General features: G+C 36.7%; 1 protein-coding gene across 1 annotated transcript; it reads left to right on the top strand.

The window, feature by feature from the left end:
* The first annotated feature begins 913 nt into the window (after positions 1-913).
* Positions 914-15,400, top strand: LOC127526716 (M1-specific T cell receptor beta chain-like). The gene is made up of 6 exons (XM_051923088.1): positions 914-1,022; positions 1,229-1,558; positions 5,861-6,172; positions 7,870-7,965; positions 8,049-8,104; positions 15,297-15,400. The coding sequence occupies exons 1-6, from the start codon at positions 986-988 to the stop codon at positions 15,378-15,380; spliced, it is 915 nt and encodes a 304-aa protein (XP_051779048.1). The 5' UTR covers positions 914-985; the 3' UTR covers positions 15,381-15,400.
* Positions 15,401-16,776: the final 1,376 nt, after the last annotated feature.

Here is a 16,776-nt window from a genome sequence, read left to right as displayed (position 1 = left end):
AAAATAACGAAAAATTATTATTTATAAAGTTGGGCAAAAATAATCCTAAAATCTTTATTTGAAACTGAAAAATGTGTTGTGTCTAAAGAAAACAATGAAAGGATTGAAAACAACAGGAAGATCTTTTAATTAGACTGATTACAGCCGTACAAATTGTACAGCACTCCACAAATCACATTTTCAATCTAGATGAGCCGTATTTTTATATAATTCTTATATGAATCTGTTTGTGAACGCTCAAACGAACGATCTATTCGATAATATACATATTTCGTAATCATTGATCATTCGTTCAGATTTTATTTCGGAAATCGAATTCATTCAAATTTCTAAATTATTTAAATGAAAATAGAATTCCTGAGCAACTATTAATAAAATTTGTTCAGATTTCCAAGGATCCAGCCATAGCCAAATACCCCTGAGCCGGCATCGGGACCTGTCAGCATATGGCTCAAGAAACAACCCACTCTAGATGAACAGTTGAACAGTTATGAACTCCTAAATGATGGTGTTATTTATGTTGTATTAGTAACATCTCTGTTCTGTCTTACTATATTACAAACGATTTCTAAAATAATTTTCCGAACAGGTGGAAATACAATATTAGAAATACATTATTTTTCTCGCACCGGTAACTGATATGCTATACATTGTATGTATGCAAGTATATATTTTTTTTTTATAAAAGTTTTTCTAGCTAATTCAAAAGCTATAACGGTATATTTTATTACCACTATTAACTAGCAACTCCATTAAAAAAATGTGTCAGTAAAAAAGAACAACATAAGTGTAAGAAGAAACATCTTCACCCAGCCCAACGCGCTGCACCAGCACTGTTTATAAAGGACGATTATTTATAAGGTGTTTTCTGATGTAGGAAACCACGTGTCCACTGCCTGTCAATACACTGCCCATTGCTTTTGTCTTTCACTCACTTGCTTTTAATCAGTAGCAATTACACCAGCGCAACGCAAGATAAAGATAAATGGTCTCTTTCATCGTATTCAGTTTGTTCTCCACAGGTAAGTGCGTTATTCAAGCATGGTGTATCCAAACGTCCAGCGTGACTACTCTTGATGAAACAACGAAAGTAATCAATTTATTAGAAAATGCATTATTTTTTGTATGAATTCATATGCTTCAGAAAAGAGAAATACTTGTAGAAAATATTTGAAAAACAGCTTAAAATAACTTCTCTCACAGGTAATTCTATGTTTGTATTTTCTAGTCTGTGCCATAGGACACAGGTCGGTCTTTTTCTCCAAGGAGGGAGACACTGTGATTATGAGCTGCACTTTTCCCAACATTATAGAAGGAGACATCAATTACAAGATCCATTGGCTTAAGAGGTCACAGAACGACAGAACGGAGCTGCTGGATGCCAAAAAAGAATGTACAGCGCCGCACTGTAAATACAAAATTAACACAGTTAATGAAACAACTGTAAATTTAGTCATTTATAATGCTCAGAGAAATGATTCTGGCGAATATTATTGTTCAGAGAATATGGGTAGCTACCTCAAATTTCCAGATAAAGGAGTCGTCCTCGTCGTAGGAGGTAAGTGTCTGACCACCTAAATTTACCAGAAGAAAATATAACTTTTCGACTCCATGAAGTTTTAGGTGCATCAAGTGACGTTGTCTGTTGTCCCATTACAATGATGTTTTAAAGGGAATTTGCACCAAAGTACTCTTTTACTTTAAGTGAGAATTAGGACATTTAGCCCAAATAAGCGTCAATCCATTAAATAGTTTCAGGTCAGTATCATTATGCCAATTATGACAATCGTTCTAATGTTTTTGTTCCGGAAACATATAAGAATGCATTTTCTGTAATATTTCAAAACACCTAGTGACCGGCATAGAAAGCAAACTAAACTATTTAAAATGTTACACGAAAAGCTAATGACATGTTATTATCTCACAGAAACACCGAAAAAGAGCCCAGACTTCACACAGTCCGTCCACTTGTTTCCGAGCTTGTTCCATCAGCCGGGTCCATGCTGGGCTGGGTGTCAGGGGTCTGTGCACCATGAAGTACTCTCAGCACTGCCATCGGGGTCCAATGCACATAGCGTTAAATTAACAATTAAAGTGTATACTGTATATTGACTCGCTTTTTTCCACTGGGCAAACATCGGAGAACTACCTGAACGCTGTAACTGTTCATTTAATAATTGCGATTTTGCCTGGCACGCAAGTCTTTAGGATTTGTATGTAAACCCGAAGTATGCGGAGGAAAACCATAAGCACACTCGTAGAGAGATCGTAGACAGTGACCTACACTTGGCTTGGACCAGGCCCGGTCTTAGGTATTCTGGGGCCCTAGGCGAAAAGGGGGTCCAGGGGCCCCCTGGAAGCTCTGTGAAATGCGTGAAAATTAGACCAAGGAGTCGATCCGGGGCCCCCCGGACGCCGGGCCCTAGGCGGTCGCCTACTTCGCCTATGCCTAAGGCCGGGCCTGCTTGGACTCGCTCACCTCGGGAGGAGGCGGGAGGGCTTTCTGCAATATGTCGACAATTCCGAAAGTTAGAATCTGTGCAATGTGCATCTTTTTAAAATGCAACATCATATTATATATCAGTGTTAAATAAAGTTTTCTCTAAATTCCACTGATTCTGGTTATTTATTCATACATTTGAGAAAGAACTCGTGAGCCTAAATGCAATTTAAGACATCTCATTAAATTATCTTCTGATCAAGTTGCAAAGTAAAATTGGAGACCTCTTAGCAAAAATGCAGCCGACTTCCCTAATGCCTTTCTTGCACTCAGAATATAAATTGCAATATCTACAGGATACCATATAGTATTTAATGTTATTTTGAATTAACTCAGAATTGTATGCTCACGTAAAACTGAATTTCGAACATTTGCCATGTAAAGATCATCTTGTGATCATCTCCAGTGACACTTCTCGGACCGTGAGCTTGAATTCCAGGAAATGGTCCAACTTAGTGATGGTCATCATTTGGTTTTCTATTTAACGCTTAATGATTGAGGTGAAAATTTGCCGAGTGTTAAAGTAATGACCGATCCACACTTTCTCAGTATCGTTTTAAAAATAAAGCGTTTAAACGACTGGTCTGTGCGAGTGTTTGAATCGGGACATCACGTTTCTTCTCATTTACGGAAGCTTTCTTGCTTAATGTTAATAGAATAAAAATTCAACAGCCTCACCATTCACTTCAAGTAAATCAACACAAGCTATAAGCTCTCGTCTGCACTCTTAAACATATTGATCTTTTAATGGCACTTTACTGGATTGTGCAGTTTCTTGAAGAACCAACGGACGACAAAGAACCATTTCTCATTAAACTATTTTTTTGGTTTTTGAAAATTTCTCCTAATGTGTGAATGAAACAGACATTTTTAATGTATAGTGCGCGATCTATAAAGAAACCTGAACGTAGCCTGTATTTTTGTATGCAGTACAGTTGTATTTCACTGATCGGTTATCATCTGTTCATTATTTGTTGGGCCTGTTAAAGATCTAAATAATTTCTTTCTGGAAGTATCATATAGTTGGATGTGTTTAAACTCGTGCTTGAAGTGGACAGGAATGGTCCGAACAGCATTCTCCTGCTTGTAAAATTTTAATGTGAGTGTTCCATTCTTTTACTTTCAAACCATCGGTTACTCATCAAATTCAAGGGTGTGTACAAAAATTCAGCCTTTACGTATGCCATTAATTCACAGATTAGTATATTTTTATAACATGGAAGCTGGAGGAGTTCAGATTGATCAATTTAATTTCGGGTTCACCATCATTACGTATAACGTAATAGATTTCAATTTCTGTTCTTTTCTGTTATATTTTCTTTGATAGAAATGGAGTTCCATTGGTCTAGCTACATGCCAAATGAATGAGTGTAGCAGTCTGTAGCAGTGCAGAGAGAACCAGTCAGCAATCACCAAGAAAGGAGATAAATATAAAAATTATAAAAAATGCCGGCACACAAAGAGCCATAAAAAATTTCCATGAAAGACATTATGAGGGAAATCCTTCTAGAACATAATTATAGGTTCTGTATGTTTTTGGAGTACCTTTGTAATAAATGCAAAGGCTGGAGTTGTGCACATAAATGGTACCATCTCATGACTTATTTTTTGTAATAATTACTTATGAATGCTTTGATATTTCTTTATTTATTTTTGTCCTGCCCCTCTTATCTCACTGGTACAAGAAAAGCCTCAAATATGATACACCATTCTGCTTGTCTTGATTGTTATGCAAGACATCAAGCTTTTTGACCAACACTCCTTTTTGGATTTTTAAGTCATTTTTGGTCCACATTTTGTACAGGAAATTATAACCTTATGATAAAGAATAAAACCAATAGGTATCTGCCCCAAAAATAACAAGAAGTTGAAATTGTGCATGCTGCATCAACAGACCTCAGGGGTGTACTCCCTAATGGGTTATGAGAAGTCAAAGTTACTCTTTTTCAAAAAACTTTGAAAAACTGAGGATTAGTATTATAGGCATACAGTGTCATTTTATGTTAACTGGTAATGAATATAATTCTGATATTTTATTTTTATTCGTGGTCCCAGCTCCTCTAAGAGTAAATCTCAGAAGGTTAAAGATGTCAAATTTCAAACATAAGAAAGTGAGATATTGTTTTAGACCATTTGAAGGTCAGTGATTACGAATTTGATATTAGTTTTAATTTTTGGTTCTTTATTAGGGATCTAGTCCTCTATGGACTGTGAAAAATGACAAGTTTGTATTACATTCAAGAATATTTAGACTTTAAACATTTATATTGAAGCACAGATTTTAATATTTCAAATATTTAACTCAACTATTCATGTCTATTATGTACTTCTATCTCATGAAGTAAATCATTACATTTCTTATGAACACCCTGAATTATGATGGCTTACACTAATTCAGGCTTTTTTCCACTTTAAACACTGGTTCAGGCCAATACTGAGCCCATCCATCCATGGGACCCTCTCTCAGTGCTTCTTGTAGATTAATGGTTAGTCTTGCACTGAGCCTGAAACTTGAAATGAAGAGGATTTGTGAAGAGGATTTGTGAAAATGTTCAGATATCTTCATAGAGTTATCTTTATAGGGTAACCGTACCCTTAACCTTTCTGGTTTTTTTTTCTAGTAATTCCCATTATTTCAAGAGATTAAAGTTAAACTAACTTGTTGATATGTAGCTCTGGTAACAGAATCTCCTTTTATAAACTTGTTGAATGGCTCACAGTGCATAGAAATTTCAGTTGTGTTTCAAAAAATTACAGAGGTGAATATAGTAATGAAAATCATTTAGAGAGATCTGGAATAATTAGACAATGAGAGCTGATTATATACCCAGACGTGTCATTTATCACTGAGATCAAATTCTTGAGTTCAAATCTCAAGACAGGTGCTGTCTTGGTAAAGTTTTTTGGTTCTTCCCAGTTTCCAAAAATGTCTCACTTAATTTCTTTGGAGAAGCTGAATTGTCACTGTGGCAGTATAGCCAGTAATAAACAGACCCTGTCTGGGACTGGTTCTGCCCTGATCCTAATGCTGTGAGAAAGGACTGTGGCCTCCAATGACTCTGTGTTGAAATAATCAGACCTGAAACACAAATGAACATATAAATGAATGGTAACTGCCACCAGGAATTTGAATAATTGAGCTAAATCCCAAAATACTCTGCCTTTCCTTTCCATTTGTTTTGGAAATGCTGTATAACTTCAGCACTAACAGTTTGCTTCTTTATTTTGTAATCCAACATATAATAATTGTGCCATATAGAACTATTTTATATAAAAAAAAATCACTCAGTGTTTAGATTCCATCTATACGATTTTACATCATGTTGCCATCATTTCATGTTTCTGGCTTTCTTTTCATAGATGATCCTAAGATGAAAGGCAAAGTGTCTCTATTTGTCTCACAGTACGGGTCAAGTGACCACGTGACTCTCATTTGTCTGGTGACGGAGATCTCCACACCCTACATGTCCTTGAGGTGGTTTATTAATGGCAATTTACAAAGTGTGCACACACCCGGCTCTGGGCTAGAAGTGCAGAGTGAAAATGCAAGTAAGCTGAAGGTGATGAGCAGCTTGGCTGTGTCTACTGAGGTGTGGCACACTGGCACCATGTGTGCGTGTCAAGTGCAGCTCGCTTTAAACACATCGAGGCATAGCAGCATCAACAGAAAAGGTGGGTATAATACTGATGTTGGAAAAGTCATGGAATGAACTGAATGTGACAATGAGTAAACACATCCATAAATTAAAATAAAAAGGACATTTTTAAAAGACACACAGTTCTACACTTTAAAATAAATGGAATGTTTCTTACTGTATAACTTTATTTGACTGAGAAAAACATAACCTAAACAATTATGTGATACCAGTAACAGTGCACTGCACGAATACACTTGACTTGAGCATTCCTAGTTTTCATCCTCTTTCTCTGTACGTTTAGCATTCATTTGTTCAGAGGTTGATGCGCTTGCTGCTTCCTGAGCAGCACTTTTTTTCTCCACCCCAGCAGCCCGCTTCTTCTCTTCTTTCATCGTCATCTTTTCATGTTAAAACTGATTAAGTCAGTGTTTGTGTTGCAATTACTTAGCACATTTTCTTTAATTTTTCACTTAAGCTGTCTTCAATCTGCCTTAAGAATGATTTAAGATATGAAGAGGTAGGGGAAGTGACGGCGATGGTGGTAGCGATGAGAATGGGACCCAAACGCATGTGCTGCACGGCCGCCCTGCTGGCTGCTGCCGAGAGCTGATTCTACAATAAAATAAAAATTAAAAGAGGAAAAACCTTGGAGGTCAATCATCACCCTGAAAGTGGATAGTAGAAGTCACGTAGTATATGTGTACCAAATTTCAGGTCAATAGGTCAAACAGTACACTACAGGTGATTTAAAATCCTGGACAGACAAACAAACAGCCACAGTAGCATATTATGTATAAAGATGACATCTTATTCCTTGGACAATTAAACCACATATGCAAAACAATATTTTTGTTTTTCAAAATGATGAAGCATGCTTTTTTTTTTATAAATTCACATAGTGTAATTAGTCTTGTAGAATTGTAGTCTTCTAGGTTAATTCAATTACTTTAGAAAACATGAAAATACAAATAAGGGTTACACTTTAGTTTAGTTATCCATTAAAAATCATTTATTAACAGTATATACACATTTTATTGATGATGCTATTAACAATGAAAAATTACTATTTAAAAATAATACAATTGAAATGTGTTACCTAATTTTTATTGATTGTACTGTTAAAAATTTCATAATAAGTTGTATTAAATGCAAAAGATATTTTAATTGTTAAAGAAAAAAAATAACACCTTTGGTAAAGAAATAAAAAATTAAGGTTGTGATTTTCAGAACAACAAGGAAGCATTGTAAACATCCCTTGAAGACACAAAGCGATATGTAGTAGGTGGGTTGTGCCATATTTGCTTCTGATTTACAAGATTCAGTTTTGGGAAAGAAACACACTCAAGATATCCCAGAAAATTAATTAAAGCTGTTCAGATGGAAAACTAAATGTAAAAAAAAGCCCACTACGCTCCAGTACTGGCAGGGATGAGGCTGGATGGACAGTCACAAAATATGCAAATATAGAGAAGGCTTTGTCAAGTTTAAAAAGTTTGGCCCTGGTGTGTTTTGAGGTTTTCTTCCTCTCGAATCGTGTTTTTATATTTTCCATGTCAAATCACATCCTTTTTGCATCCTACATCCAATGGGTGTCTTATGGGTGTCTTATACTTTCGGCATGGTCCACCATGATGTTATGTGTCCAAGGAGGTTCATTAATCAGAAATGATGTTTTTGCAGTGTGTGCCAAATTTAGTGATGTGTGTTAATTGGGTTATTCTTTCATTCTAGGATCTTGCTTTGGAAAGTTTGCTGTTTTTGCCGCAGTAGCACTCGGAATTTTGTTACTCGTCTGGTTTGCAAGTTTCATACTGACAGATTGCAGAGGTACTAAAAATGATATTCTGTAAAAATGTATAATTATATATTCTATTGTAAAGGAGTAACTTAGTCCAACTTCCTTCATTCAGAGATGGCTGGAAACTGTGGACAAAGAAGGGAAGAATTCTCCACTAGTGATTCAAAGGTATTAAAAACTTTGTTTCCAGGTTAAGGTTTTCTTTTTAGCTTTTGATATATGTGTATTTTGTATTATAAGTACAGTTTCTATCTTTATACATTTAGACACTGTTGTCTGTCAGTTTTTTGTACAAGAAAGATTAACTTAATATGTGATTATATGTCAAGAATACAATGCATGATTTTATGGGTAGAAATGTCAGGCAATACGAAGATCAGTAACAGTAGTAGTAAGAGTACTAGCAAAGGTTTGGTCACATATACAGAGTACAGTCATGTCCAAACAACATGCAACATGTCACCCCTCTCTAGAGACATAATAAATAAGAATGTATTTAAATACCATGATCTTCTTCTTTTCACATAATTAAAGGAGACCAAATTACTGCAAAATGTGTATTTTATTAAAGAAAAAACAAGACTGGAGAGGACAAATGAAACAAACAAATCAGCCAAACCAGTGCTTGAAGTCGGTCAGTATTCACCTGTACACAGCACCAGCATCTTCTTCAATTTCTCCTTAGAGTACTGGCAATGGCTCTTAGTGTACTGGTGCCAGTACAGTACATGACCTCCTCCACTTGATTAATATTTCCTGTAAAAGTAATAATAAAAGCTGAGGAGGAGCAGACACTGACTAAACCGAGTACTGCCAGTTATTCTGTTCCACTTCAATCACTGAGCCAAACACAAAACTATGTACCCCTCTGGGTCTAACTAAACATGAGCTTTGCACCCTGACTGTCCAGCCAGGTACGTACATCACTTGTCCACCTTTGAAATGCTACACAATACTCACTTCAGCTCCTCCACTATAACTCATACAGCAGCAGGAGGTCTCCCTGCTTCCACCAATTGGGCTGAAGGACTTGTAAAACTTTACCCATCAGTAAGCTATTTTACTTTTGCTGTGGGCACTGCTGTGTTATGTTATCATTGCCATGATGCATTGTGTGGTTGCCATGTTCTGGGGATGGAGACCAGGAACTTGCACTTTGTGACATCAGAAGTTTATAAGCCAGCAGCATGTTCATACTTGCAACCTAGTTTGTAAATACTTCAAAGAGTGTTGATGAGTTATTTAGTGTGTTTCTGATTACAACTCTGGTTAGCATTCTGGTTTTGGCATTAGGTTATTTTGAATTCCCAGTAAAAGACTTTACTTTGCATTTTTTGATTATACTCCATCCCATAATCATTTTTTACAGGAATTATTGTAGCAAGGAAGTGTGTGCTGAAAAACAAAGGTGGGCATTGCCTATGCTGTGGTCCAACTCAACCACTAACACTTTGGTCTGGCATTATAAAAATATGATTGTCATGATCTTTGGTTTTGGTCCTTTTTGTTCCTTGAATGGGGTGTAGTCCAGAAAACCTGTCTTGGGTACCTGCTCTCGATGTACACAATGATGATTGCTGCTCACCCATGCATTGCAAATGCTGCAAAGTTTAATATCACACAAATCCTATAAAAGATGGTGGCACAATATCAATGGCATTCAATCTTGTTACATCCTGAATTTCAGCAGGTTTCACTCTAACTGCGGAAACAAATATGCATTCACAATGGTGCAATCCCACAATGGAGCATCCATGTTCATTTGACCTTGAATTCAAGTAGACTAATGGCAGAGCACTGCACTATGTGTATTCAACCTACCCATAAGATTTTGCGAACATGCTGTACTGTGTCAGCTTCTTATCCGTTGTGGTTGCTACATAATTGTCAAATTGACTTTACTTTTTGATTTACTCTCTTATAAGATAGTAGCTCTCATTAAGCGCGTGTTTAAACTTTAAAATAACAAAGGAAAAACTGATAAACAAAGGAATTTTGAACTCAGTTTATATCTGACATTTGCCTTTGATTTTTGAATTCAAATCATAACTCAACAGATACAAGTCCTATGTATGTTACATTATATTGGCGCCTCTGGTGCCTACAGCCAATACATACACACACACGTACACACAATGTTAAACCAAATGCAATATGCTATACATCAAAAAACATTTAATAAACCACTACTAAAGGCAAACAAACTTCTAAAAGGCTGAAACCTAGAATCTGTGTATTCAATTATAATTATTATCATTTTATGAATCACAATCGTGCTGTTTCCAACATACATTTAGAAAATAAGAAAACCACAGTAAAAATGGAATTTCTTTCAAATTTTTGCATTTGGCTTTTTAAAAACTTTCCTGAAGTAGCTTCATGCAGATCTTTTTTCAACAAAATAGAAACAAACACAATAAGGCCAGAGATATCTATTGTATTTACATGCAATAAAGTAAGGTAATAAAACCTAAACAAAATGTACATCAAGGGTTAAGTACATTAAGTATCAAAACCTTAACAGTAAATCAACACAATAGGCACAATACCTTTTAGCTAACTGTACAAAATCAAGATTATCTTTAAATCTGAACAGATAACAAAACAAAAAATAGAAAAATACACAAAAGTCAAACTTGCTACTCTGTGAAATAAAGACTTTTGCTGTATAGTCACTTCCCTTAGTTGCTCTGTTACTGGTCCTCATTACAGAAGGTCTGCAAAAATGACGTAGACAGGCGCGGGGGTTCATTATCATCATCATCATCATCATCATCGGACTCATTAATGTTGGCTTCTTGTTTCTGTTTACTGAGATTACTATAATGTTCGTCAACCACTCCTGGCCAAGATAATCTGAACTTCTTATGTGCTGATGCAAATCCTAATAGTTGAAAGACTTAATCTTTTCTAAGAAAAATCTAGCAAGTTTAGGCACATTTTGTAATGTGGCCACATTTTTTTTGTATAGAAAGTGGATACCTAACAAGCCAGTAACCACATGGGAACTTAACAATCCAGCCCTGATATCAAGTAGACTTGAAGATGAAGACTTTTCTCAGATGTTGGGTGAATAAAATCTGCATTGATGCAATTACCACACAATATCTATAATTACTGTAAACTGAAAGCTGCAAGACACATTGATATACAGTCATGGCCAAACATTTTGATAATGACACAAATATTAGTTTTCACAGTTTGCTGCTTCAGTGTTTTTCAGATATTTTTGCCAGACATTTCAAATGTATACTGAAGTATAATTACAAGCGTTTCATAAGTTTCAAAGGCTTTTATTGACAATTACATTACGTTTATGCAAAGAGTCCATATTTGCTGTGTTGCCCCTTCTTTTTCAAGACATCTGCAATTCACCCTGGCATACTGTCAATCAACTTCTGGGACAAATCCTGACTAATGTCAGCCAATTCTTGCATAATCAATGCCTGGAGTTTGTCAGAATTAGTGGGTTTTTGTTTGTCTACCTGGCTCTTGAGGATTGACTACAAGTTCTCAATGGGATTAAGGTCTGGGGAGTTTCCTGGCCATGGAGCCAAAATTTTGATGTTTTGTTCCTCAAACAACTTACTTACCACTTTTGCCTTATGGCACAGTGCTCCATCATTCTGGAAAAGGCATTGCTCATCACCAAACTGTTATTGGATGGTTGGGAGAAGTTGCTCTCGGAGGATGTTTTGGTACACAGGACTGGGTTCCAGCATTTACTCTGGCTTCTGGGAAAGACTCGCACCCCAACACAAATATTGTATTGATATAAGTAATCCCTCCTCCATCGCGGGGGTTGCGTTCCAGAGCCACCCGCAAAATAAGAAAATCTGCGAAGTAGAAACCATATGTTTATATGGTTATTTTTATATTGTCATGCTTGGGTCACAGATTTGCGCAGAAACACAGGAGGTTGTAGAGAGACAGGAACGTTATTCAAACACTGCAAACAAACATTTGTCTGTTTTTCAAAAGTTTAAACTGTGCTCCATGACAAGACAGAGATGACAGTTCAGTCTCACAATTAAAAGAATGCAAACATATCTTCCTCTTCAAAGGAGTGTGTGTCAGGAGCACAGAATGTCACATAGATAGAGAAAACAATCTCTAGCAAACAAATCAATAGGGCTGTTTGGCTTTTAAGTATGCGAAGCACCGCGGCACAAAGCTGTTGAAGGCGGCAGCTCACACTCCCTCCGTCAGGAGCAGGGAGAGAGAGAGAGAGAGAGAGAGAGACAGAGAAAAACAAACAATCGAAAATCAATACGTGCCCTTCGAGCTTTTAAGTATGCGAAGCACCGTGCAGCATGTCGTTTCAGGAAGCAGCTGCACAAAAGATAGCAACGTGAAGATAATCTTTCAGCATTTTTAGACGAGCGTCCGTATCGTCTAGGTGTGCGAACAGCCCCCCTGCTCAATCCCCATCTGTCAGGATCAGAGAAAGTCAGCGCAAGACAGAGAGAAAAGTAAGCTGGGTAGCTTCTCAGCCATCTGCCAATAGCGTCCCTTGTATGAAATCAACTGGGCAAACCAACTGAGGAAGCATGTACCAGAAATTAAAAGACCCATTGTCCGCAAAAATCCGCGAACCAGCAAAAAATCCGCGATATATACTTAAATATGCTTACATATAAAATCCGCGATGGAGTGAAGCCACGAAAGGCGAAGCGCGATATAGCGAGGGATCACTGTAACTGTTTTCAGAAAGTTGCCAGGAGGCATTGCAGACCCCAAATACCCAACACAACTGCACTGGCACAATTTATTGTGTGTTGCAAAGGTTTTCATTCTTCTCTCTAACCTTTACACAGGGCTTCAAAACACAGAATTTAACCATGCAGCACTTCTCTCATCTCTCCTCTGCTCCTTCAGCAAGCTTTGCCTTCCTCCTTCTGACTCTGGCTCCCTGTACTGAAGCAGGCTGCTCCTTTTATAGAAAGCCTGGGAGTACTTCCAGTGTCCTGAAACTGTGGCTCGGGAGTACTTCTGGATGCATCTGAAAGTAGTGCCCACAAATCTCCTCAGAACCCCCAGGCAGCACCCATGAAATCCAACAGGACTGTCCCAAAGAACTACAATTCCCAATACAGTATATAACTTCAAGAAGCAGATCGATACTAGATAACATTTTTGGCTTAAAGCAAAGAAGTATTCAGTATGATTTAAGACTTTTTTCTATCTATGGCCCCATGTTCTCATGAACCCTATTGTAAGCTGCAAGAACAGACAAGGTATTTTTAAAATTAATAAAAAATGCTTCACGTTAGAACACAATTACATATGTCAAATTAATATAAATTCACACAGTAGCTAAAAGTGACTGTATCCTTCATCTGGTATAATATTGAATTTTTGCCTAAATTTTTTTTTTGGACTGCTCAGATAAATTTTGCACTTTATCTGAATCTGTCTAATATGCCTCACATGCACAAAATGAATAAAAACTTCTGTCAGACACATGCAAACTAAAAGATGCTGTTTGCTGCTCTACTTCACATTATTTCAGTGCAGTATGCATGCACATTCATCAGCTCATGATGACAGGGAAAAGAATCAAGAAACAAAAGATCAGAGCTGTTGGTTTCTGCACATTTAACCCTCCCACAGTGTTCTGCACAAGGAAAGAAATGCCTTAAAGACATTAGCTTCTTTTTTTTGCTAATCATACTGCACTAGAAAAAGTCAGATCAGTGTCACGTTTGAATTCAGCCCTTTTTTGGTTTCAAAAATCAAAGGCAAGGTTGTACGCGGTGATTTATAGCAATGGCACAGTTGCTACAAACAACAGGCGTTCATGAAAAGGATCTGAAGCAACAAAAATAACAATATTAATTACACAAACGAAAAGGTCAAAATCAGGACACCTCAAACACTCCAGTGAAAATATGTACAAAAAAACAAAACATAGAAACTCAAATTGTAACGATGAGATCCTAAGACATCCTTGACCATTTCCTACATTTGTTTTTTTTTTTGTTCCCTAGAAAAACACTAAATGGTTGATCTACTGTATTTCAAACTTGTTAAACTTGTTTGCTTCTCCGCTGAAATCAGAAGCTGTTCAAATAATGTTTAGAGTCTGATGAATTTTTTGCAATTCGGGGTAAAATTGGAATGGCATTAACATATACCGGCAATTATGAAACATTTTGTTAAATCAACTTTTTTCTATTCAAATACTGCATGTCCTTATTTCTATTTTGGGACATCATTATAAATAAACTTGTGGTAATATGCGATGAGAAAACATGGGCAAGCAGGACAGGCAGAAGAAGTCTCTTCTGTTAGACTTGCTGCAATTCTCGATTCACATGACATACAGTATAGCAATCTGCTCTGTTTATGCCACAGGCAGCATTTCTCCAATTCACTCTTCCACTGATGCTTTAAACATTGATGTTATCTTTGGTAGTTTGGCAATAGCCTGTCGTGCCAATAACTTGACTTAGGCAGCACCTATGATTTCATTTTCTTTTCATGATGGATCCCGTTGTTGTCTATTCACAAACTTATGCAGATATTAAATACCATTGCATTCGCCCGTCTGTTGCATGTAACGTCATGCGACATGACAGACCAGCTTCTCACTCTGTCACTTAATCTAAAAATCGACAAAATCTTTTTCTTTTTTCAAAAATTAAATATGTATTTTTCTGACTGGTTGGTGGAGGTCTGGTGAGGAGGCCCTTTAGGTTTGGAGCCGATCCTCGCAGGGGCTGTCTTCTCGTCCACTACGCCAGTGCTTAGTGGCACAACAAGTAGCATTTCTTGGATACAACATTTGGACCCTGGTTGAATATTCTTTCTGTGTTTGCTTGTATTTCCTAATGTACCTGTACAAAGACATCATAGTAGATCCATTCATCCGTTATCCAACCCGCTAAATACTAACTACAGGGTCACGGGGGTCTGCTAGAGCCAATCCCAGCCAACACAGGGCGCAAGGCAGAAAACAACCCCGGGCAGGGTGCCAGCCCACAGCAGGGCACACACACACACCCCCCAAGCACACACTAGGGACAATTTAGAACCGCCAATGCACCTAACCTGCATGTCTTTGGACTGAGGGAGGAAACCGGAGCGCCCTGAGGAAACCCACTCAGACACGGGGAGAACATGCAAACTCCACACAGGGAGGACCCAGACATTATAGATTTAAAGGTAATTTTACATTTGCCCAGGGTGATTTAGGTGTTACTATTAAAGTGGGGAGCCAATTTGGGACATGGGGGAAATCTAAAACAGAAGCAGGGCCTCATAGAAGTAGAAGAAAAGAGGCCACTCTGTACTAAAAATATGCTAAAAATGTAATTCGGGAATGACATTTTTCTCAACTGAGCTACTTTCTTTTTAGGAGAACCATGATACAGTCACCTATGCAGAAGTGGATTTTGGACCTCATAGAAAAAATGACAAAAAAGTCAACAAACAGGAGTAATATATCATATAAAAGTGGGCAAAATAGAAAAAGCTTATTTCAAGAAAAAATCTATTCCTGTGTGTACAGTATGTCACCTATTTGCTTTATTTTATGCTTTACTTAATGTATAAACAAAAACTTCTGTATTATTTCAGCATATTTGTCTTGACTGTTCTTTTCTTTAGTGAGTGATGGGATACTGCTTATTTTGTGCAGCTGTGGAATTTTGATCTATGACCATGCAGTACACTGAAAAAGCTACATTTTTACAGCACTGATGATTATTATAAGCTAATTTAATAATTAGCTTAATATATTACCATTACTTTCAGTTAGATGCTGGCTGAATTTTCCATTTGAATGTATTTTTTGCTGATATTGTCATTTAAATGCAGCTCTTCAGAGGCAAAGGTGCATCAGTGGCTGATGCCTTCATAACATTTACAATTTTAACTGAAAAACTATTTGGGGATCAAAATTATTAACACAACTTCCTGCTTTATTCCCGTGTGCTTTTGAATATTTATGTGATGTGTTATTCCTTTTATACCACAAATTTCTTTAATAATTAATGACAGTCTTGATAAGGTGAATCAAAAAATGACTGGATCTTCACTAATCAGGCAATGGACACAAAACTAAATGAAAAACTAAACAGGTAAATGACATAGCTATATTGGAATATACTAAAACGGTCAGTACTACTTAGAGTTTAACTTGTCAGGATTTGCAAAGGCCATTTTTTAACGCTCCTGTTATCATTATTAATTTTATTCAAACCAAATATACAAACCTGTATTTCAGTGAAAAGTATGGGATCTGCTGATGTTCAAGCCAATGTTGAATACAGTATTTGGAATATTTTTGCACATGTTTTATATTAATGAACTTTACTTTAATTTATGTTGCTGTTTTAGCTGTATTACTTTGTGATGTTATTTGGTTTAGTGATGCTATTGGTTTAATGCTGTGAGGATGCTGTGCTGCTTTTACCAATGAATGATGTTAAAGTTGACATCTTATGTAAAGGTGAGGGGCTGCAGATCCTTGTGCAAAGTTTGAATCATCTTTAAGGAAAGAAGCACTAATAATGCAAAAACTTAATTTCAGGTTTCTAACTTTAACCCTCTCATGATTTAGATTTTTTTCAAACCCCAATAAGAATGTTCACACAATAAATAAACCTTCACTTGTTCTCTGGTTTCTGTTTTTGTTTAAAGTAATATGTTCATTGGTTACACAGTTAATAAACAGAAAATTGTTATTATTTGCCTATCTCTCAAACTCAAAACCCAGGCTTTGCCTCCTATTTATAGTTTGTTGTTCTGCTTGGTGACTTCATTTTGTCCCCATTTTGTTCTCCTGTAGGTGCCACTGTTTTGTATGTATGCTTGCTGTGATGCTACATGGTTGA

Source organism: Erpetoichthys calabaricus, chromosome 2 (genome assembly GCF_900747795.2).
Source record: "Erpetoichthys calabaricus chromosome 2, fErpCal1.3, whole genome shotgun sequence".
In the NCBI taxonomy this organism is placed as follows: Eukaryota; Metazoa; Chordata; class Cladistia; order Polypteriformes; family Polypteridae; genus Erpetoichthys; species Erpetoichthys calabaricus.
Note: the sequence above shows the minus strand (reverse complement) of the source record. Positions and strands in the feature narration are given on the sequence as shown.

Coding starts and splice junctions, on each gene's coding strand:
- LOC127526716 (XM_051923088.1), top strand. CDS start 986: ATGGTCTCTTTCATCGTATTCAGTTTGTTCTCCACAG. Junction 1,023..1,228: donor ATTCAGTTTGTTCTCCACAG/GTAAGTGCGTTA, acceptor TGTATTTTCTAG/TCTGTGCCATAGGACACAGG. Junction 7,966..8,048: donor CATACTGACAGATTGCAGAG/GTACTAAAAATG, acceptor TCCTTCATTCAG/AGATGGCTGGAAACTGTGGA.